At 37.7% G+C, this 23,270-nt stretch overlaps 1 protein-coding gene and 1 non-coding gene across 2 annotated transcripts in view; one reads left to right on the top strand and one right to left on the bottom strand.

Moving 5' to 3' along the window:
* Positions 1 to 23,270, bottom strand: part of ADAM9 (ADAM metallopeptidase domain 9) — a 110,069-nt gene that overhangs the window by 67,448 nt on the left and 19,351 nt on the right. The window contains exons 5-11 of the mRNA XM_055296028.2: positions 22,786 to 22,862; positions 21,567 to 21,762; positions 20,052 to 20,117; positions 17,439 to 17,510; positions 15,844 to 16,013; positions 13,301 to 13,382; positions 12,460 to 12,593 (exon numbers count right to left, since the gene is read on the bottom strand). Of these exons, the coding sequence (XP_055152003.1) occupies positions 12,460 to 12,593; positions 13,301 to 13,382; positions 15,844 to 16,013; positions 17,439 to 17,510; positions 20,052 to 20,117; positions 21,567 to 21,762; positions 22,786 to 22,862 (797 nt within the window). The remainder of the gene's footprint in view (positions 1 to 12,459; positions 12,594 to 13,300; positions 13,383 to 15,843; positions 16,014 to 17,438; positions 17,511 to 20,051; positions 20,118 to 21,566; positions 21,763 to 22,785; positions 22,863 to 23,270) is intronic.
* LOC129492415 (small nucleolar RNA SNORD38) lies at positions 20,286 to 20,354 on the top strand. The gene has a single exon (XR_008660864.1). It is a non-coding gene; the product is annotated as a small nucleolar RNA SNORD38 (small nucleolar RNA).

Genomic DNA, 23,270 nt, shown 5'->3' with positions numbered 1-23,270 from the left:
GAATCTAAAAAAAGAAGTCGAAAATCCAGAGACAGAAAATAAAACACTGATTACGGTGGAGGTGGAGGAAATGGGACATGTAGGTCTGATACAAAGTAGCAGATATGTAAGACAAACAAGTCTAGAGATCTCAGGTACAGCAAGAGGACTTTAGATAATAATATTGTATTACATTCAAGATTTTTGCTAAAAGAGGAGATTTTAGGTGCTCTTTGCCACACACAAAAAATGGGCATCAATGTGGAATGACGGATGTGTTAATCTGCTTGACTAACCATTTCACCATCTATATTTATATCAAAACATGTTGTACACCTTAAATACAATAAAATTTATATCTTATATATATTTGTATTTTTTCAAGGGAATTTGGTACCCTGAATCTCTTTTTCATCAGTTTGAACAATGGTACCAGAAGTAGCAGCAGGAGTGAAAGCTATGTTGCATTCTAGCTAATGAAGAAGCAGCCCTATCTATAGCTAAGAAACATATTTTTTGCCCTGAGTAGTCATGTTAAACTCTTCTTTGCTAACTGGTTTCTAGAAAAGTTGATAGTACTGACTCCTGCCTCTTGGATTGGAATGCAGTCTGCCTAGAACATTTTGTTACTGTTAACTGCTGTTTGACAAAAAAAAAAAAAGTCTATAGATGTGGGATGTGGAAGGATTTTAAAAGACTGGCAGAGAAAGAAAAAAGAACATAAACTATCAATGGTCTGAGACAAAAGAATAGGCAAAGACAAAATTCTGACTCACGGAAAGAAAAGATTTAGCATAAGGCTTTTGTCAATAACAGAAAGATCTGTCTTCCTTATTCTTTTTCTTGCTACTAAGAATATTGTGGGGAGGAGTTCTTTTGTGCAATATCAATCAACCGCTCATTCAACAAATATTTACTGAATATCTATTACGTACAAGGCATTCTTCTTGGTGCGAGGGATGAAACTGTGAACATAGCAGACAAAAATCCCTGCCCTGTAAAGGTTATGATTAGGATTCAGTGATTTACTTATATAATAAATTAGATAGCATATTATAAGGTAATAAGTGCTATGGGGAAAAAAGGCGACGGGGTGTGGGTGTGATGAGCTCTGCAGAGGAAGGGATGCTTGTGATTTTAAAAGGGCAGTCAGGATAGGCACCTCAAACATGTGAGAGTTCAATCAAAACTGTGTATCTGGGAGGAAAACACTATAGAGAGAAGGAATAGCAAATGCAAAAACTCTGAGGTACAAGCTTTCCTGGCAGACTGAGTCAGTGAGGAAATGAGTCATGAGAGATACAGTCAGCAAAGACGGGAATAGGCCATTGTAGGAATGTGGATTTCTGCTCTAAGTGGAATGGGGAAGTTGGAAGGGGAAGACTATGGAAAGTGTTGAGCAGGAGTAACATGATTTGATTAATGTTTTAATAGGATCACCATACTTGTTCTATTAAGGAGGAAGCCTACGAAGAAGGCTCTTAGAGAAATCCACCAAACAGATGATGATGGACCAAAATGAAACAGTGGGAGCTGTAAGAAGTGGTTGGATTGTTTTTGTTTTAAAGGAACAGCCATTAAGATGAAGAGTGAGAAAAAAGAGAAATCAAGAATGACGCCCAGGTTGTTGTCCTGGGATACTAGAAGGAAGGAGTTACCATTAATTCACATGGGGAAGACTATGGGTAGATCAGATTTTAGGACAACTTTAGGAGGGATCACAGGAGTTTGAGGCTATTAGACATCAAGTCAAAATGTCCAAGCAGTATATAATAATTATTTGATAAAGAAGACTGCAGTTTAAACAGAGGCTTGTAATTGTTTTTTATTTTGTACTGTTGATCTTTATATGGTAAGCACAGCGCCTGCTACGTGGTATACATGCAATAATGTTTTCTGTAGGAATATATTTAATAATGTAATCCCAATGCTTTGGGAAGCTAAGGCAAGAGGATCACTTGAGCCCAGGAATTCAAGGCCACCTGGGCAACATAGTGAGACCCTGTCTCTCCAAAAAATAAGCTGGGCATGGTGGTGCACACCTGTAGTCCCAGCTACTCAGGAGGCTGGGGTGGGAGGAGTTTAAGGCTGCAGTGAGCTATGATCAAGCCACTGCTCTCCAGCCTGGGCAACAGGGCAAGACCCTGTCTCCAAAAAAAAACAAAACAAAACACACACACACTTAAATATATATTTAAATATATATACTACATAAATATATATTTATAAATTATACATATTTAATTAGACAATGGCCATAGAACTTGCGCAGGCATATGTATAGTCCTATATTTTAGTCCCTAATTCCAACCTACATAAAGTCTACCACCTCTAAACAAGTTATTTTTTAAATATGCTCATTATTTGGTAGTTGAAGGATATTTTCTTATAAACAATGTTTCAAATGCTTGATCCTTCAGCAATCTACCAAAAAAAAAAAAATTTCACCCACATGAATTGACTATAGAACTAAAAAGCATAACAAAATCATAGACACTTCTGGTGCTTTTTAACAGATGGAGATAGTAACAACATCCCCTGTGTTGGCCTTCAGTGAGACTTCAAAATGCTTTGGAGGCCACAGTGAAAATGCCCTTTCACTAGCCATCACTGGCTGGCACCTACGGCAACAAAAAGAATGATCTTTCGCCTGATACATGGCTTGAAGAGCAACTGAAGTATTTCTACTCTCTATCACCTCTAGACTCTACAATATTAATGATTTATAGCCTCTCCTCCTCTCTTTTCTCACATCTAGGTAATTTTCCCAAAATGGCTTCAAAAGGAGATCGACAATAATGAAAATGTTTTACATGGAAATGACAAAAAAAAAAAAAAATGTCAACTACCATTTAAAACATTATTTCTTTGATTACTCTGAAAATTCCCAGAACACAATTTCCAGAATTTCCACCATTACTATGCTGATTCCCACAGCCTAGGATTAGGAAGTCTTAAGAGAAGATTCTAAGTGCTGGTACTGAATTGGACTAAGAAAAAAACACCTGATTATGGAAGCTTGCTGATGGAAGCTTGCTGACATTGAGGGGCAGAGTTAAGAAAGCCATTTCTCTAGAAAGGCACCTCCCAGGAAGAGCAACTCACACTTTCCGGAATCTAAGAGTAATGGACGAGAATACCACCGTGCCCCCAAAATATCATAAACAATAACAAAAAAAATCTTATTACAAGGGTAGATTATCCATTTTATTAAATGGAACTTGCTCCCAATGACTGAGTTATCTGAGGGGAAAAAAATGAAACATCTACATCACTAGCATCTAAAAAAAAAAAGCCAAACAAAATGATAGAAAATTAATATTTATTAAACAGCCTATGAAGTAGAGGGTAGGAAATCTGCCCTCAAAAAAAGAAAGTTTAATATCACCTTGGTAGTAAAAAGGAATCTGAGGAAAAATAAGAGAAAAAAATATATATTACCTAGGATAACCTCATCCTAGTTCAGAAATTATTCTTTTGTTTTGTTTTGTTCTGTTTTGTTTTGAGACGGAGTCTCGCTCTGTCACCCAGACTGAAATGCAGTGGCATTCTCCTGCCTCAGCCTCCTCAGTAGCTGGGACTACAGGCGCCCGCCACCATGCCCGGCTAATGTTTTGATTTTTAGTAGAGATGGGGTTTCACGTGTTAGCCAGGATGGTCTCGATCTCCTGACCTCGTGATCTGCCTGCCTCAGCCTCCCAAAGTGCTGGAATTACAGGCGTGAAACACCGTGCCTGGCCTGGAAATTATTCTTAAAAAAATTTTTAAATATAACAGCCACACAATATGAAATACCACATGAAGCCACAATACACTAGGAGAAAGAAAAAAATGAGCAGATAAAGTCCAATAAAGACTCCTAATACTAGTTCTAGGATTATCAAATGATAGCCATAAAACATTTATGCTTACTATGATCAGAGACAAAAGTGACAAGCATGAAAATTTGGGCAGGAACTAAAATCTACAAAACTAATATATCAGATTTGAAAAAGAACCAGACAGAAATTTGACAAATGAAATAAGCAAAATTAATAATTCAATGGATAAGTTTAACAACAGACAAAATACATATGAAGACAGAATCAGTGAGCTGAAAGATATCAGAAGAAATTACACAGAAGAAAAAAAACACAAAAAAAGATAGGAAACATATATTTAAAAAACTAAGAGACAAAGGAGACATAGTGAGATCTAACACACAGTTCACTAGAATCACAGAGACATAAAAGAGACAGCAAATGTGCAGACACCCTGTGTACACAGGCAATATGTAAAGAAGCAATATGTAAAGACATGACTGAGAATTTTCTGACTGATGAAAAATATCAAGCCACAAACTTTAAAACACTAAAAAATTTCTAAGCAGGATATACATATATGTGTAAATGTGTTATATATACATAACATACATGTGTATGCATGTTGTATATTTTTTTCTTTCTACAACAGGAACATGATAATGAAACTTCAAAAAAAAAGTTTAAAGACAAAATTGTGAAAATAGCCATAGGTAAATAGATTCATTTCAATGGAATAATGGTCTGACACCTGACATCTCAACAACAACATGGAAGGCAAAAGACAATGGAAAAATCCCAATATGATGAAAAATAACTGATGATCTACGATTCTATATTCAACAAAAATATCCTCAAAAAAGAGAGAGAAATAAAGACAGCCTCAGGAGAAAAACAAAAACAAAAACTAAGAGATACACTACTACTAAACACACACTAAAGGAAAGTCAAAACTGGTTCTTTGATCAGACTGAAAAACAGATACCAAATGGAAGGTCAGAGATGCAAGAGGACCAAAGAGCAAGGGCAGTGGTCAAAATCTAAATGAATAATGATAAACAATCACTAATATCTTCCTGGCACACAGCTATATGAGTCAAGAAAGTGATGAATGGAGTTAAAGCACTATATAGTCTTTGAACTGTGTGGGGAAGGATAAGATTTAATAGTAAACATGATAAATAAGAACATGTGTAATAATTTCTAGGGTAACTTTTAAAAAAATAAAAGACTGCATAATTTCCATTCTAGAAATATGTCTAGAAGGAAAACAGTATCTACTAAAAACACTCTATCTGGCAGTGCACAGTGGCTCACATCTGTAATCCCACCACATCAGGAGGCTAGGGTGGGAGGATTGCTTAGGCCTAGGAGTTCAAAACCAGCCTGGGCAACATAACAAGACCCCATTTCTACAAAGTGAAAATAAATATAAAAACACTCATCAACCCTAAAGAAATAAGACAGAAGATTTTGTTGTTGTTGTTGGCATCCCATTTTTAACTGATACACAATAGACGTATATATTCTCAGGATACATGTGATCACTTGATCCATTCATACAATGTGTAAAGACCAAATCAGGGTAATTGGAACATCCATCAACTTAAATATTTAAGACCGAAGACCTTTAAGAAAAAACCATAAAAGAAGACAAATAAAGGAGATATAAGATGGTAGATTTAAACCCAAATGCTGTATTTAATTGATTCTAAAATACATCTTTTCATATTTAAATACCTTTGAAATTGAGATTCATTTCAGATTACAATTGAAGCATTAATTTCATTGACACCATATTTCTTTCTCAGTGGTATGGAAAAAGTGCTGTATCTTATAATTAATGGCATTTAGATTTGATTAAATGGATCAGTAATTACAGTAAATATAAATGTATTAAGTGATATTATAAGACATATTTTCAATTTGGATTAAAAATAAAATTTAAATATATGTTTTAGAAGCATAACTATTAAAAATAAAAATAAATACACTGTCAACACTAAAAAAAAAATGTGAGGAAGGTAAAGCAGTATCAGATTATTGATAGTCCTAGCTACTGCAGTGAGAAAAGAAAAGGAAGTAAAAGGTATACTGACTGGAAAGAAAGGAAAACTGTCTTTGTACAGAGATAATATGATCATCTATGTAGAAAATCAAAAAGAATTGAAAAAGACTCCTGGAACTAAAAAGCAATTACAGTAAGGTTATAGGATACAGGGTTAATATACAAAAGCCAATTGCTTTCCTATATGCCAGCAATGAACAAGTAGAATTTGAAATTAAAAACATAATATCATCTACATTACGACCCCCAAAAATGAGAGGTAGGTATAAATCTAACAAAATATGTATAAGATCTCTATGGGGAAACTATAACACTATCTGATGAAAGAATCAAAGAACTAAACAAATGGAGAGATATTTCATGCTCACATACAGGCAGACCCAATATTATCAAGATGTCAGTTCCCCAACTTGATCTATACATTCAATGCAATCCTAATCAAAATCCCAGCAAATTAGTTTGTGGATATAGATAAAACTGATTTTAAAGTTTACATGGGGTGGCAAAAGACCCAGAATAGCCAATATAATAGTAAAGAAGAAGAACAAAGTTGGAGGACTGGTGCTACCTGACTTCAAGACTTATTCTAAAGCTACAGTAATCAAGACTGTGTTGCCATTCCAAGATGGCCAAATAGGAAGAGCTCTGGTCTGCAGCTCCCAGTGTGACAGATGCAGAAGATGGTGATTTCTGCATTTCCAACTGAGGTACCTGGATCATCTCACTGGGACTGGTTGGACAATGGGTGTAGCCCACAGAGGGCGAGCTGAAGCAGGGTGGGGCATCACCTCACCCAGGAAGCACAAGAGGTCAGGGGATTTCTCTTTCCTAGCCAAGGGAAGCTGTGACAGACTGTACCTGGAAAATTGGGAGAATCTCGCCCTAATACTGTGCTTTTCCAACAGTCTTAGCAAACGGCACACCAGGAGATTATATCCCGCACCTGGCTTGGTGGGTCCTATGCCCACAGAGCCTTGCTCACTGCTAGCGCAGCAGTCAGATCGACCCGTGAGGCAGCAGCCTGGCAGGGGGAGGAGTGTTTACCATTACTGAGGCTTGAGTAGGTAAACAAAGCGGCCAGGAAAGCTCAACTGGGCAGAGCCCACCACAGCTCTGCAAGGCCTGCTGCCTCTGTAGATCCCACCTCTGGGGGCAGGGCATAGCTGAACAAAAGGCAACAGAATCTTCTGCAGATTTAAACATCTCTGTCTGACAGCTCTGAAGAGAGCAGTGGTTCTCCGAGCATGGTGTTTGAGCTCTGAGAACAGACAGACTGCCTCCTCAAGTGGGTCCCTGACACCCATGTAGCCTAACTGGGAGACACCTCCCAGTAGGGTCCAAATGGCACCTCACACAGGCAGGTGCCCCTCTGGCATGAGGCTTCCAGAGGAAGGATCAGGCAGCAATACCTGCTGTTCTGCAATATTTGCTGTTCCACAGCCTCCACTAGTGATACCCAGGCAAACAGGGTCTGGAGTGGACCTCCAGCAAACTCCAACAGATCTGCAGCTGAGGGACCTGACTGTCATAAGGAAAACCAACAAACAGAAAGGAATAGCATCAACATCAACAAAAAGGACATCCACACCAAAACCCCATCTGTAGGTCACCAGCATCAAAGACCAAAGCTAGATAAAACCACAAAGATGGGGAGAAACCAGAGCAGAAAAACTGAAAATTCTAAAAATCGGAGCACCCCTTCTCCTCCAAAGGATCACAGCTCCTCGCCAGCAACGGAACAAAGCTGGACAGAGAATGACTTTGACAGGCTGACAGAAATAGGCTTTAGAAGGTTGGTAATAACAAACTTCTCCAAGCTAAAGGAGGATGTTCGAACCCATCGCAAGGAAGCTAAAAACTTTGAAAAGAGATTAGACAAATGGCTAACTAGAATAAACAGGGTAGAGATGACCTTAAATGGCCTGATGGAGCTGAAAACCATGGCATGAGAACTATGTGACACATGCACAAGCTTCAAGACTGTGTTATTGGCAAAAGATGACAAATAGATGAAGAGAACAAGATAGAGAGCCCAAAAAGAGTCCTAAATAAATACAGCTAACTGATCTCTGACAAAGGAGCAAAAGCAATACAATAAAAGATAATCTTTTCAACAAATGGTGCTGGTACAATTAGATATTCATATGCAAAAAATAAATAAATAAATCTAGACACAGATCTTACATCCTCCACAATTAACTCCACGTGGATCAAAGATCTAAGTGTAAAATTCAAAACTCTAAAACTCCTGTGAGATAACATAGGAGAAAACCTAGATCATCTTGGATATGGCAATTATTTTTTAGATACAACACAAAAGGCATCGTCCATGAAAGAATTAAAATATTAAATGTATGCTCTGTGAAAGGCAATATTAAAAGAATGAGACGATAAGCTACAGACTAGTAGAAAATATTTGCAAAAGACATATTTGATAAAAGACCCTTATCCAAAGTATGCAAGCAACTCTTAAAACTAAAAAATAAGAAAAGAAACAATCTGATTAAACAATGGGCCAAAGACCTTCACAGATGCCACAAAGAAGACATAGAGAAGGCAAATAAACACACAAAAAGATCATCTACATCCTATATCATCAGGGAAATGTAAATTGAAACGAGATACCACTACATGCCTATAGGAATGGCCAAAATTCAGAACACTGATAACACCAAATTCTGACAAAGACGTAGAACAACAGCAATTCTCATTCACTGTTGGTGGGAATACAAAATGGTACAGCTACTTTGGAAGACAATTTGGCAGTTTCTTACAAAACTAAACATACTCTCTTAACATATGATCCAGCAATCGCATCCCTTGGTATTTACCCAAAGGAGCTGAAAACATGATCACACAAAACCCTGCACACGGACACTTATAGCAGCTTTTTTCATAATAGCCAAAGCTTAGAAGCAACCAATATGTCCTTCAGTAGGTAAATGATTAAACTGTGGTACATCCAAACAATGGGATATTATTCAGCACTACAAATAAATGAGCTATCAAGACATGAAAAGACATGGAGGAAACTTAAATGCATGTTGCTAAGTGAAAGAAGCCAATGTGAAAAGGCAACATACTGCATGATTCTAAATATATGATATTCTGGAAAACACAAAACTATGGAGACAGTAAAAAGACCAGTGGTTGCCAAGGGTTGGAGGGGTGGGGAGAGATGACTAGGTGGAGCACAGAGGATTTTTTAAAGGCAATGGAAATATTCTGCATGATACCATAATGAGGGATACTTGTCATCATACACTTGTCCATACCGACAGAATTCACAACGCCAAGAGTGAACCATAAAGTACGGACTTTGAGAAATCATGATGTGTCAATATAGGTTTGTCAGTTTTAACAATCATACCACTCTGTTGAGGGATATTGAAATGGAGAGACTATGCAAGTGTGGGGACAGAAAGTATATGGGAGGAGTCTTTCTACTTTCCTCTTGATTATTCTGTGAACCTAAAACTGCTTAAGAAAAAAAAAAGTCTTCTCAAAATATTGCAGAGGAAGGAACACTTCCAAACTCATTTTATGAGCCCAGCATCACCCTAATATCAAAGTCAGACATGGGACGACCAGAAAAGAAAATTATAAGTCAATATCCCTAGCAACATAAATGTAAAACTCCTCAAAACAAATACTAGCAAACAGAACTCAGCAACATACCAGAAACATCAGGCCCTCCGACCAAATGAGATTTATACCTGGGACACAAGGACGGTTCAACACACAAAAATGTATTAACACCACGTTAACAGAATCAAGGATCACAGTCACATAATCATCTCAACAGGTGCCAAAAAGGCATTTGAGAAAAGTCAACATTCTTTCACAACAAAAAATCTCAGCAAACTAGGAAGAGGGAAATCACTTCACTATAATAAAGGCCATATATGAAAAGCCCACAGACAACATCTTACTCCACAGTGAAAAATCAAAAGCTTTCCCACTAAGCTGGACAAGACATAGGTACTCACTTTGGCCACTTCTATTCAAGAGATAAGAAGTCACTGGGAGAATAAGGCTGAATAATTCCCCTGGAACCCTCTCTATTATCAGTGTTATCAGTGTCCCTCTACCTCATGTTATCAATGTCCTCGTGTTATCAGTGTCCCTCTACCTCAACTCCTATGGGGTCAGTCTCCCCTGTAGCTACAGAGACTCTCCAAGATCCAGCAATGAACAGTTCACTCCCTTTCTATTTACGGTATCCCTAGCAAGTTTATACACATTCAAGTCAACCAAAAAAAAAAAACAACAACAACAACACTTTTTTGGCTCTTCCCTTGGGAAAATGATGGATACCTTAAATTTGAGATCATGTTATCTTCATATTTAAATGTCAATATGCACCAAGTTTTAAATATAATATTCAAAAATACCATTCTCCTCAAAATATTTTAATTATACTGTAAGTCTGTTTGACACATGGTTGACTTTAGGGGAGTGGTTTTAAATACCAACTCACTCAGGTTTCTGTTATTAACATCCAGTTTTGTCATACTGAGGCCTGTTCTGTTGTTTCACCACCCTCGGTCCTCCCAATCCTCCACATTCTGCTCTATTTTATTTCCCATAGCACTTATCGCCTTCTAACACTCTATATTATTGATTTTCTTATGTTTATAGATTGTCTTCCCCCCTAGATGTAAACTCCTTGAAGGTTGAGTCGATCTAACTCACTGAGGTATTCCAAGTGCTGAGAACAAAGCCTGGCAGGTGGTCAGTCCTCAATAAATGTTTGACAAGTTGGTGAATAAAGTATGGGTCCACTCTTCATTGCTTCCTATACCATATTAAATTCCACTACGGCACTGTTTCATAACATTCCCTCCTTACCTCTGAATGCTTCTTTTTCATTTTAATCTATGACTTATGTCATTGTTCATTACTCATTTCTTGTTTCCCTGAACTCACGTCTTTCTCAACTTCACTGCTGGCCAAAGCAAATCCTAAATTTACTTCCCTCTCCTACAGGAAATCTTTTACAAACATATGACGTTCCTTATGTACCTAATTTTTTTTTTTTATGAAGCATGCCTTTTTGTAAGTACTATTTTAACTCTTCCATATCTATTTTTGAGCCTAGTATTTGTTCAAAAACTGTAAATTCTGTTTGAGTGCTTCCCTTTATACTAGCATGTGACTGAAATTGTCTTGTCCACTCAGATCTTCAGCTGAAAGTCTGGTTGACAGAAGTTTTTATTACTCTGTCAGTGCTTCAGGAGCCTGAGGGAGGTGGGAAGAGGCATGAACACCTGGGGCCACGAATATTCCCCATGTGAAATCTTCATCTGTGTTTCTTTGTTTGTTTTGAAACAGGGTCTTGCTCTGTTGCCCAGGCTGGAGTGCAGTGGCACAATCATAGCTCACTGCAGCCTTGAACTCCTGGGCTCAAGTGATCCTCCTGCCTCAACCTCCTGAGTAGCTGGGACTACAGGCACGCACCAACACACCCAGTTAATATTTTATTTTTTATGTATTTATTTATTTATTTTTTTAGAGACAAGGTCTCACTGTGTTGCCCAGGTTGGTCTTGAACTCCTGGTCTCAAGCAATCCTACCTGAGTGCTGAGATTATAGGCATGAGCCACCATGTCCATCCTGTATTTGTTAAAGATACCATCTCTCATATCTAATTTTCACTCAGGCTCAGCATCTACACACATACGAACTACAGTTATGTTCAGCTCTCTGCTTAGGACTCCTGCCTTCTAAATTAGGAAGGAACCTCGTTGGCATTACAATGAATCTGCATTAGAAATCTATATTTCTGATGCCCAGCCACCATGGGACCTTCTATTATAATTATTTTTTAGCTCTGGGACAGGAAAGGGTTCTAAGATCAGATCACAGGCTTTGACTTCCTGACTTTGAATCCCCGTCAGCAATTTGGATGTGTGACCTCAGTTTCCTCATCTGCAAAGGAAGATAAAGTATGTGCACCTCATTTCACTGATGAGTAGTAAGTGAGTGGATACCTTTTAAATGGCTACAACAGTGCCTGTACATAAAAAGAGCTTAATAAATGTTAACCATTCTCTCTCCTCTTCTCTGTCTTGCCTCCCACCTTTATCTCTATAAAACAGGGTTTGTTAATAGAAATATATCAGGATCTCTTCTACCTACAGTGACAATGCAGCACTTTCTCAAAAACGGGTTTGTGAAGAAATTTCTTACACAGTCCTTCAGTGTAATCCAATCCACACTGAACCTAGCAGAAACTCCCTCCTAATTTCTAATTCAGATATAAACTTTGCCATGTTCTTGTACTTTCAGTCTATAATTGGTTTACAGAAGAGTGGAGTTACATACTTGTGCCTACATAAGCGTTGCCTTCTTAAAGCTCTCTGGAATTATTTAATCAAAAAAATAGACTTCAGCAATACATCAGGTAACAAACCTCCACATGTACCCCCTAAATCTAAAAGGCTGGAAAAAAAAAAAGACTTCTCATTGGTATGTCATGTAATTAATTTCAGCAAACCGGAAATAACATTTCCTGTTTTCCCAATGTAGACATGAATATCCCTCACAGTGTAAGAAACATGGATCTACAATACCAAATAAAGGAGAAGAAGAAAGAACCCAGGTACTCACGATGCTCCTGAATTCATGATGCAGCTCTTTGCTCCACAGGAACAATCTCTCCCATCATCGTGATTCATTCCAAGATTATGACCCAATTCATGAGCAACAATGGAAGCAAATGTCTCCACAGTGATTTGTCCAAACTGTTCAGAACAGGAAGTAGTAGTAATTAGGTTTCTGAACGCAAAGAAAATGTTTTGCTGCTCAGATTATTTTTTCACAAAAGGAAATTTATTCACTACACTGTTGACAGCCTACATGATAAATCAAGCATCCAACAACAGACTTTATACATTTCAGTCTAGTAAGAAAGTAACATGAATCACACACTGATGATGGACATGGATCCTTCAAGCAAGAGATCAACCACTTTAGCACCAACAGATTACTCATGGTAGTTTATAGGAAAACAAGTTGATGGTTCTAATTTAATTCTCTAAAATGGAGTACATGTTTCCTCACCGTCGTGAGGTGGGGAGCAAGGGGAGGGAGAGCATTAGGACAAATACCTAACGCATGCGGGGCTTAAAACCTAGATGACGGGTTGATAGGTGCAGCAAACCACCATGCCACATGTATACCTATGTAACAAACCTGGACGTTCTGCACATGTATCCCAGAACTTAAAGTAAAATAAAATAAATAAGAAAGAAAAGCGCTAATAAACACATAGCACATATTTAAAAACTTGACCCAGTCTCTAGGGAAAGAACCCATCTGTGACTTCTACTGTGTTCCTCATAACACCCAAAATATTGTTTTAAGGACCAGCGGAGGAAGTATACAGTCAATAAATGCTTGATATTGTCCCAGTGCAAATATCCAAAGTTAAACATCGAGAACAACGTACCACATTAATCCCGCCTGCGTGGCTCCTTGAACACACTGTTCCCACAAATGCCATTCCTGCAGTTCCACCAAAACCTTTCTTTCTAAATGAAAATGTAAAAGTTAAAAAATGTTCTTGGGGAAAAAAGGAACATGTTGCTTTTATTTTATGAATAATCTCAACTGGATTGGGAGAACCTACAAAACATGGCAGAAAAATGGCAAAAAAAAAATTCTAAAATCAGAATATAATTATGCCTTATCTCCTTCTTATTAATTTTTTCAGACTAATGAAGACACCTTCTGGATACCGAGACAAGTTTGTTTCTTTTTACCTTCTAGATGAAACCTCTCCTAAAATATACATTAGGTTTATTTATATATTTATTATATTTGATTATATATTAAAATACACATTTTAGTGAGGAGAGACAGATACCGAATGAAATGAATATGTTTACACGGGCAGCTGCAGGGCAGTGAGCAGGGTGAACATGAAAGTAAGGACGGGCCAGACGTGGTGGCTCATGCCTGTAATCCCAGTACTTTGGGAGGCCGAAGTGGGCAGATCACCTGAGGTCAGGAGTTTGAGACCAGCCTGGCCAACATCATGAAACCCCATCTCTACTAAAAAAACAAATATGAAAATTAGCCAGCCATGGTGGTACACACCTGTAATCCCAGCAACTCGGGAGGCTGAGGCAGAAGAATCATTTGAACCCGGGAGGTGGAGGCCGCAGTGAGCCAAGACTGCACTGCTGCACTCCAGCCTGGGTGATATAATGAGACTCTGTCTCCAAAATTAAAAAAAAAAAAAAAGAATTCAGGATGGGCCCTGTGTGCCTCCCCAGTCACACCCCACACACCTGTACCTCAGCACCTGTTCCCTCTGCCTGGACCTCTCTTCCCTAATATTAATATAACCCAGACTCATTCCCTCACCTCCTTCAGGTCTTTACTCAGAAGGCATCTCCCTGGCTAGGCCATGTCACCTCAAAATTCAACAGTGAATCACACTGTTTTTCTAAACTTTTATCTAAAATTTTAATCACAACCTCCAATGCTTTTATATCTACCCTCCCTGTTTTATTTTTCTCCTTACCACTTATCATTGGTTAACATACTACACGTACTTATTTATCTCATGTATGGCCAATCTCCTCCACCAGAACATGGACTCCATGAGAGCAGGAGTTTTTGCCAGTTTTGTTCACTGCTATGTCCCCGTGCCTGGGGTATACACCCAATAAATATATTTTAAATGAATGGATAAATCCTTCTCTGGGCCATCTGACCAGCCAGGAGAAGATGACCAGAGGTACTGACATAAGGAGATTGACAAGGAAACATTCCAGCCAAACCACCCTATAGCAAACTCATAGTCCCCAAAATGCACTCATGGACTCAAGGCTTCCAAAAAGGTTTTCAGGACCCCATTCTCAACTGTAAACAAACAACTAAAAATCAACAAGCATCTGGGAAATGTCTCTAACAGGACAGATGGAGACCACATAAACAGAGGGGGTTAAGATAGTTTGGTGGGTGTGGTTGGGCAAGGCATAGTGAGTATGCTTGACACCTGCTCCTTACGGTATTTTGTGAACTAGATGGCATTCTCACTGGTACGAGGATGTGTGAGCGTACGATTTTACTAAAAATTAAGACCCACACCAAAACACATCATCAGGAAAATTCAGAAGCCTGGGAACCAAGAGAAGACCCTACAAGTTTCCAGTGACGGGGAAAAACAGGCCACATACAAAAGGTCAGGAATCAGAACATTTCAGACTTCCCAATAGTAATGCTGGGACAAAAAAGACAAAAGAGCAATGCCTTCAAAATCGTAAAGAAAAAGGATTTCATGGATAGAATTTTATACCCAGTGTCACGCCTACAATCCCAGCACTGTGGGAGGCCGAGACAGGTGGATCACCTGAGGTCAGGAGTTCGAGACCAGCCTGGCCAACATGGTGAGACCCTGTCTCTGCTACACTACAAAAATTAGCCAGGTGTGGGGGCAGGTGCCTGTAATCCCAGCTAGTCGGGAGGCTGAGGCAGGAGAATTGCCTCGACTTGGGAGGCAGAGGCTGCAATGAGCCAAGATCGTGCCACTGCACTCTGGTCTAGGCAACAGAGTGAGACTCCGTCTCAAAAAAAAAAAAAAAAAAAAGGTAAAAGAAACTCAAAGCATGTCTAGGAAATACTGAGTTACTTAGGCCCCAGAATAATCAGAACTCAAATTGAGATAATTTTTAAATTCTGTTCCGAAACTGGGAAAACATATTTTCAGACACACAGGAGGTCAAAATGTTTTCTTTCCATATATCCGTTCACAAAAAACTAGTAGAAAACACACTAAACCCAAGAAAAAAAAGGAGGACATGGGAGAAAGGTGACAGGAATCCAAGACAGAAGAGGTCTCATGATAATGCCACATCAAGCTAAGTTTTCCTCATTTAAATGAATACCTCAAAACCTCAAGAGAATATAATTCTAATACAAGAAAATAAGCAAAAATTATTATTTTGATCATTTCATTAATAGTACTTAAAAAAAAATACTTACAGAACTAGCTGTGCACTGTCGTGTCTCCGACGTGTGATAAGAAACTTTTCCCGCCACTGCACGAAGTTCCCCAGCACATCACCAGCACCCCCAACTATGTTGATCAGGTTTCCATTGGTCCAAATCTCCAGTCCAACTAGCACAATTCGAATATTTAACATAATATACATCTGGGAAGAAATAAAAGTATATAAAAGTATATAAAATATAGTAAAGAATGTGAGAAAAATCTTTTAACCACATGAAGTAACACGGCTACTTAAATTAAAACTCCCTTGCCTAAAAAAAAAACGATCTTTCCTTTAATACAATGAGACTTTGGGCGGGGCGCAGTGGCTCACGCCTGTAATCTTAACACTTTGGGAGGCCAAGGCGGGTAGATCACCTGAGATCAGGAGTTGGAGACCAACCTGGCCAATATGGTGAAATCCCGTCTCCACTAACATACAAAAATTAGCTGGGCGTGCTGGTGCACACCTGTAATCCCAGCTACTTGGGAGGCTGAGGCAGGAGAATTGCTTGAACCTGGGAGGCAGTCTGCAGTCAGCCGAGATTGTGCCACTGGACTCCAGCCTGGGCAACAGAGCAAGACTTATCTCATAAAAAAAAATACAATGAGACTTTAACCTCTCAATAGTCTCAGTTTCCTCAACCATAAAATAATAGTAACAGAGATTCAAAATCTTTATTATCTTCTATTCTAAAATCTGACAAACTCTGAAAATTAAGTTTTTGGTAAAACTGGTTCAAAAATTTGCCCTGATATGCAAGCCCATTCACAGTCCACATTTAAACCATTTAATGTAAATATTCCTATATTTCACTGCAGAAATATCAATGAGTCTGATTACGAGGTGCTACCCCAAGATCCTGTCGGAGGTGTTATATAATACAGAGTTAATCACACTGTTTTTCTAAACCTTTATCTAAAATTTTAATCACAGGTACATCAGAGGTTTCAGATAAAGGACTGAGGAACTCATAATTTCACAGGGGTACTGTGAGGAGTAAATGGGTTAATAAATGTAAAGCACTTAGCTCAGTGTCTAGCACACTGTAAGTACTCAAGTGAATGCTATCATCATCGTCATCATCACGCTTGATGTTCATATCAGCTTTGTAGATAAAATTATAAGAATATATATCTAATTCTTTAATATCTCCCACTGGATGAACTCCAAAATCTCAAACCAAACACTCTCTCTCTCTCTCTCTCTCACACAGACACACACACACACACACACAAATATTGTCATATCATGTTTTCAGGGTAGAAGGTGGCCTTATTCAAAATAAGATGCATTCGACAAAAATTCAAAGATCTTTCCATAAATGCCAAAGCACCTAAGCCTAGCAACTCTGAAGATAAAGTAGATGCTAATATGAAGTCTCTTGCTCTTCTCAGTCTTTCTACACTGGTACTTTCCTTTAAACATTAAAAAGAGTTACAAAACAAACCAGAAAGCAGACCTCTGAAAGACTGAGTCATTGAGGCCCTATGAAAATCAGAACTCAAAATGAGATATTTTTAAGTTCTGTTCTGAGACTGAAAGAATAGGGCAGAATCATCCTGGTTGACAGAAAATACAACTTACACTATCCAAGTAGTTTGCTAGGAGAATCATCTCTTCTCTCACAGCAGTCTGATTTCTTCCCATCATGTCATACTGGAAAAGCAAAGAAGGAGAATCATTATCACCAAAGTAGTTTAAGAATAGAAATGTAAGGCCGGGTGCAGTACCTCATGCCTGTAATCCTAGCATTTTGGGAGGCCCAGGTGGGTAGATCACCTGAGGTCAGGAGTTCGAGACCAGCCTAGCCAACATGGCGAAACCTTCTCTCTACTAAAAATACAAAAATTAGCCAGGCGTGGTGGCAGGTGCCTATAATCCCAGCTACTCAGGAGGCTGAGGCAGGAGAATCGCTTGAACCCGTGAGGGCGGAAGTTGCAGTGAGCCAAGATCCCACCATTTCACTCCGGCCTGGGCAAAAGAGCAAAACTCCATCTCAAAAAAAAAAAAAAAAAAAAAAAAACAAAAATAAAAATGTCTCTGTTACCATGAAGAATCCAAATATTTCCTCTGAATAAAAAATTGAGGCATTTAGACATTTATCAACATTTCAAATTAAGAAATTTAAAGGTTACATTGTAGTGATAGGAATAAAAGAAAAACAGGTAAAAAGGTAAAGTGAATAATAATGAAAGAGCACTGAAGACTTCATTTTATCCATATTAGTAGAACTTTAAAACGAATTATCTTCTTAATGTTCCTTTTATTTATTTTAATGCAAAAATATTTTCAAGCATTTCACAAAGGTAGAGTTTTAAGCAATCAAAATGCATAGATAAAAGAATAAAAGACAATCTAAAGAACTTCCTGACCCTTTCACCTCTTAGGCTAATGATGTAACCAATAAACCTTTTTTTTTTTTTAATTTAACAGAGTTTAGTTGAGCGAAGAATGATTCAAGAATTGTGTGGCTTCCAAACCAGAACAGGTTCAGAGAGACTGTGCAGCCACGTAGTGGAAGAAGATTTATGGACAGAAAAAAGAAGTGACATACAGAAAATAGAACTCAGGTACAGAAACAGCCAGATTGGTTACAGATCAGCACCAATAAACCATTTCTAAATGCTGGGCTGAATTAAAAAATGAGAGATTAACCAATAATCACTAGTTAAAAAAATCATATGTAGACGAAAATATATAAAAGTTTAACCATCTTAAGCCAAATAAATATGACTAATTTTTCTTTGAGACCTGGCTAAACTCAAATGTCTATTTTTAACATTATTTTACACAACCAATTTAGCAGAAGAAAAATTTTTAAAGGATTTATGATTTTGCTCTATGCTAAAAGCATTAATATCAGAATATATCAGATTTTATCAGTTAGGGATCTAATCATGATTCTCCTAAATAAGAAAAAAAATTAATTTAATATATTTGACAGGGCTTGATTGAAATTGAAACTTTTTTTAACCATTTTCTATCTGTATATAACAAATACATCTGGAGACAGCAATGAAGAAAAACATTTTGTGTGTGTTTTTGTTTTGTTTTGTTTTTTTGAGATGGAGTCTCCCTCTGTCGCCCAGGCTGCAGTGCAGTGGCGCCACCTCGGCTCACTGCAAGCTCCACCTCCCAGGTTCTGGGACCACAGGCGCCCGCCACCACGCCCGGCTAATTTGTTGTATTTTTAGGAGGGATGGGATTTCACCGTGTTAGCCAGGATGGTCTCGATCTCCTGATCTCGTGATCCGCCCACCTCGCCCTCCCAAAGTACCGGGATTACAGGCATGAGCCACTGGGCCCAGCCAAGGAAAACATTTTGAATCTTGACTTTTGTGACTTGTCCAAAACATTCTTCTACAGAAGCTTTTTGCCCACTGTTTGGGGCAGAGTTCACACTTGTTCATATTCCATGTGCTTTTCCTTCTGCCACTTGAGGGCAATGAACCTATAATGTACAAATCCGAGTCTATCTCTTAATATTTTCTCCAAATTAGTTATTTGGGGTGGCTTGTTATTTTCCAACCTACATACAACAAGGAATTTTTTTAAAACCAAAAAAACCTCAAAACTGTCTCTACAGCTTACAAGAAAAGAACTGCCAATCATAGTAAGTTTCCACAAATAACTTTTTCACAAAGTTGGAAGTAAAAGTCAAACAAAACACTAAAAATACTCTATTTTAAATTACACAGCTGTTGTAACAAATACTCACCTGTACCCCCTAAATATGTGAAGTATTATATATCAACAAAAAAAGCAACATGAAAATAAATTATACAGCCATTATCTCTAAAACTGGTAATCCTGTAAATGCCAAAATAAGGACACATTACTTCTCTTAGTTAAAGCAAAGCACTTAGAGCCACAGCCTATTAAAGTAATCTGAAAAGTCCTCAAGAGCCTGATAGGCAGTACAGATTCACTCAAAAAATTCAGCATAAGCAAGTCATCAGCAAGAACAAGAAAAAAAATCATTAATAAAAAATAAAGTTAAAGGCAGTCACATTTGCTACATTTAGCTTCTGCTGGTATTCTCGTGGTACAAAGTTTAAGGGAAAAAAACCACTTTCGTTTTAAAATCATTATTTAAGTAAAATCAATACAAACAAATTGTAGTTATATTTCCTTCATTAAATGCTCACTTCTCATATCCTTTTCATGGAAAAGAAGAAAAATTGTCACCAATCTTACCCTTTCCTTGTCTACGACAATGAACAGCTCCACATACCGGGTCTGTGGCAAGATGGCTCTTCTTCTCTGTCAAAAACACAAACACATGAAGGCAAAAGGAAGTTATAAGGCTATGATCACATCCTAATCTCTCATCACTTATTTCATGTCTGCTAAGAATATCATAAAATTATTTTATTTAACATATCCTACATCAAGAAAGTGAAAAATATGTTTTTTGAAGTGTTATCTGCTTCTTGGTGATGAAAACTTTGTCCAGTTCTGCTAAGGACTTTAAGTGATGATAAACTATGTCTGAGGGGAAAAAAATGTTTTTGAAGTGTTATCTGCTATCTGCACTAATATGAGAAAAATGCTAGTTACAGATAAAATGAGTTAAAGTTTACAAAGCAGAATTACCAATTTTCTAAAATCAAAACTACACACACACACACACACACACACACACGCAAACACACACATATTTTAATGAAAAACCCCATTACTATGCTGAGAGATAAAGAAAACATATCCACTAATATCTCAGAGCAGAAGTTAGAATAAGGTTGCCATTTTAAAAAATGACTAGTTTTGTCATTTTACAGAAATTCATGCAAAGTAGAATAAGCAAAAATTTTAATGTTTTCCAATGTTCAAAGTTAAAAAGAATAGTCCAAGTCAGAAGAGTGGATAGCAGCAGAGGCAACAAAAATAATGCCATAAACTAGTATAAGTTAATTAAAAATATGCCTCTTTCAAGGCAGCAACATAATCTCATATGTAGAAAGGTACAATCCCTGCAGCTGAAGTTGATCTAGTCCTAAAACCATTTCAGTCTAAGAGACACCCATGTCAAGAGTAAATCATGAAGTGCTATAGCAGTCTCCAAACAAGGACTCAGACATAGTTTATCATCACTTAAAGTCATTAGCAGAGTGTCCTTGAAACACATCTGAAGTCATTAAGTTCCTAAAGCCGTATCTCTCTGTTTTTCCTATCTAGGGTTCAAGAATCACCATTTGAGTTGTCTAGGAGGTACCTAAATAAAAACTCTATTGCACTGGGCGTAGTGGCTTATGCCTGTAATCCCAGCACTTTGGGAAGCTGAGGCGGAAGGATTGCTTGATGCCAGGGGTTCAAGACCAGCCTGGGTAATGTAATGAGACCTCATCTCTACGAAAAGTTTTTTTAAATTAGCCAGGCACGGTGGGTGGCACAGACCTGTAGCAGCAGCTAGTGGGATGCGGAAGCAGGAGGACTGCTTGAGCTCAAGAGGTCAAGGCCACAGTGAGCACTGTTGCAGATTTAAGCCCTAGTTTCCAAAACCCACAGAATCTAAACTACACTCAACTTGGTAGCAGGAACTGTATATTGCTCATCTTTTCATCCCCTAGTACCTCTCACAATGTCTGGCATATATTTGGCAAAATTAAGAAAAGAAAAAAAAACACTACTCATAGTACTGATTTCATGAATAAATACATGATTTTTCTAAAATGGTAGTCTGAGCCATGAAGAATTATGTTATTTCCTTACTCGAAGTAGCTGAGTCATGCTGGGAGGCTCTTCCTCTTCATCCTTTGCAGTTTCTTTCTCTATATCCTTGCTGGAAACTCCACATTTCAGAGGCTCTTTGTGAACATCATCCATTCGATAAATGATGTGCTCAAAATGAGAGCTGTTCTGCAGGGGTTCAATCCCATAACTCGCATTCTCTAAATGCAGCAATCCTCTGAATGTTGCATTACACATATACAAATTTTAAGAAAAAGAAAATACACAAGGAATCAGAAAACCTAAGTTCAAGTCCTACTTCTTAAATGTGTAAGTAGGCATAGCATTATATAGAGAAAAAAATAAAGGCTTTAGAATCAGATAGATAGGGCTGGGACGGACCTAAATTGAAAGCTCAAATAGCTACTTATCAGCGTCACTGCCTGTAAGGCACTTAACCTCCCTGAGTGATCTACGGGAAATGGAAGGCACTACAAAATAGTGGCTAAGAATGTGGCATCCGGACCAGAGGACAAGAGTTTGAATTCCAAATGTCTTCTACTAGCTGCAGGACTCGCAGCGAGGTATTTAACCTCTGCCTTGGTTTGCACTCTGCATAGGATTGTTCTGAAAACAAAATTACTTAATAAGCACAACACACATGGAACATATTGCCTGGCACACAGTAACTACTAAATAAGTGTTAGTACCTAAGTGAAGATAATCATATTCATCTTATATAGAACTAATACGTTTTAGTTCAAGCAATCATGCAGTCAACCAACCAGCACAGTGCCATGATGCCATGACCTCAAGGAATGTAATGTTAATACTATGATAACTTAATTTGAAGTGTAATATAATTTATCCGAACTTCAGTTTGCTCACCTAAATACAAAGATAATGAGCTCTTATTCACAGTCATAATGAGACTTAAATACGTCTTAAATAATAAAAGTGAAAATTTTATAAATATAAAGTGCTACAGAAATTTAAAGTATATTTTATTTTAAATAGCAAAAATGATTTAGTGGTCTCAAAAAATATTTCCTCTTTACATATTAAAACTCATCAACTATAATACTTTCTTAAATAAACATGCCAAGGATATCTGAAACACAGCTGTAAAAATGTTCAGTAACATCAAAGTAAATTCCAATTTTGCTAAGTGCCCAAAATGATTTAATTTGGAGACAGAAACAGGAAAGAGGGTAAGACATAGGGGAAAGAAAAAAAAAAGAAGATAAAGGAAATTGCTTACCTGAGTCCAAAACAGTCGCTAAGACCAACAGATGAATTATGAACTCCTTCCACATAGCCCCGATAATGACAATGATTCTAAATGAAAAATACTGTATTATCTTCAAATATTGCTACGTTGCTGACAATCATCACAGAAATTGCAGAGCTAACAAAATTGAGGCCAGTCAAGTTTAATAATAACAAAGTTTTATTTATATTATTGGCATCTCACAGTATCACATGGCATTCTTTAGACCATCTGTGGACTATCTCCTACCACCCTATGAGTACACAAATGTTTAGGCAGAATTCCAGGGGATACAAGGTACAAACAGCTCTGCCTCAGTGACCTTTCAGCCTAGAAGCAGAACAAGATGTATTATGTCATCTTTAACATTTTAAATCACAGTCAATCCAACAACCAACAGCAGCCAGTTGACATCTCACTAAAACTGTGTTTGTGTAAAATGACCCTGTGGAAGACACTGATGATACTTTATAAAC

Source organism: Symphalangus syndactylus, chromosome 10, assembly GCF_028878055.3.
Source record: "Symphalangus syndactylus isolate Jambi chromosome 10, NHGRI_mSymSyn1-v2.1_pri, whole genome shotgun sequence".
Classification (NCBI taxonomy): Eukaryota; Metazoa; Chordata; class Mammalia; order Primates; family Hylobatidae; genus Symphalangus; species Symphalangus syndactylus.
Note: the sequence above shows the minus strand (reverse complement) of the source record. Positions and strands in the feature narration are given on the sequence as shown.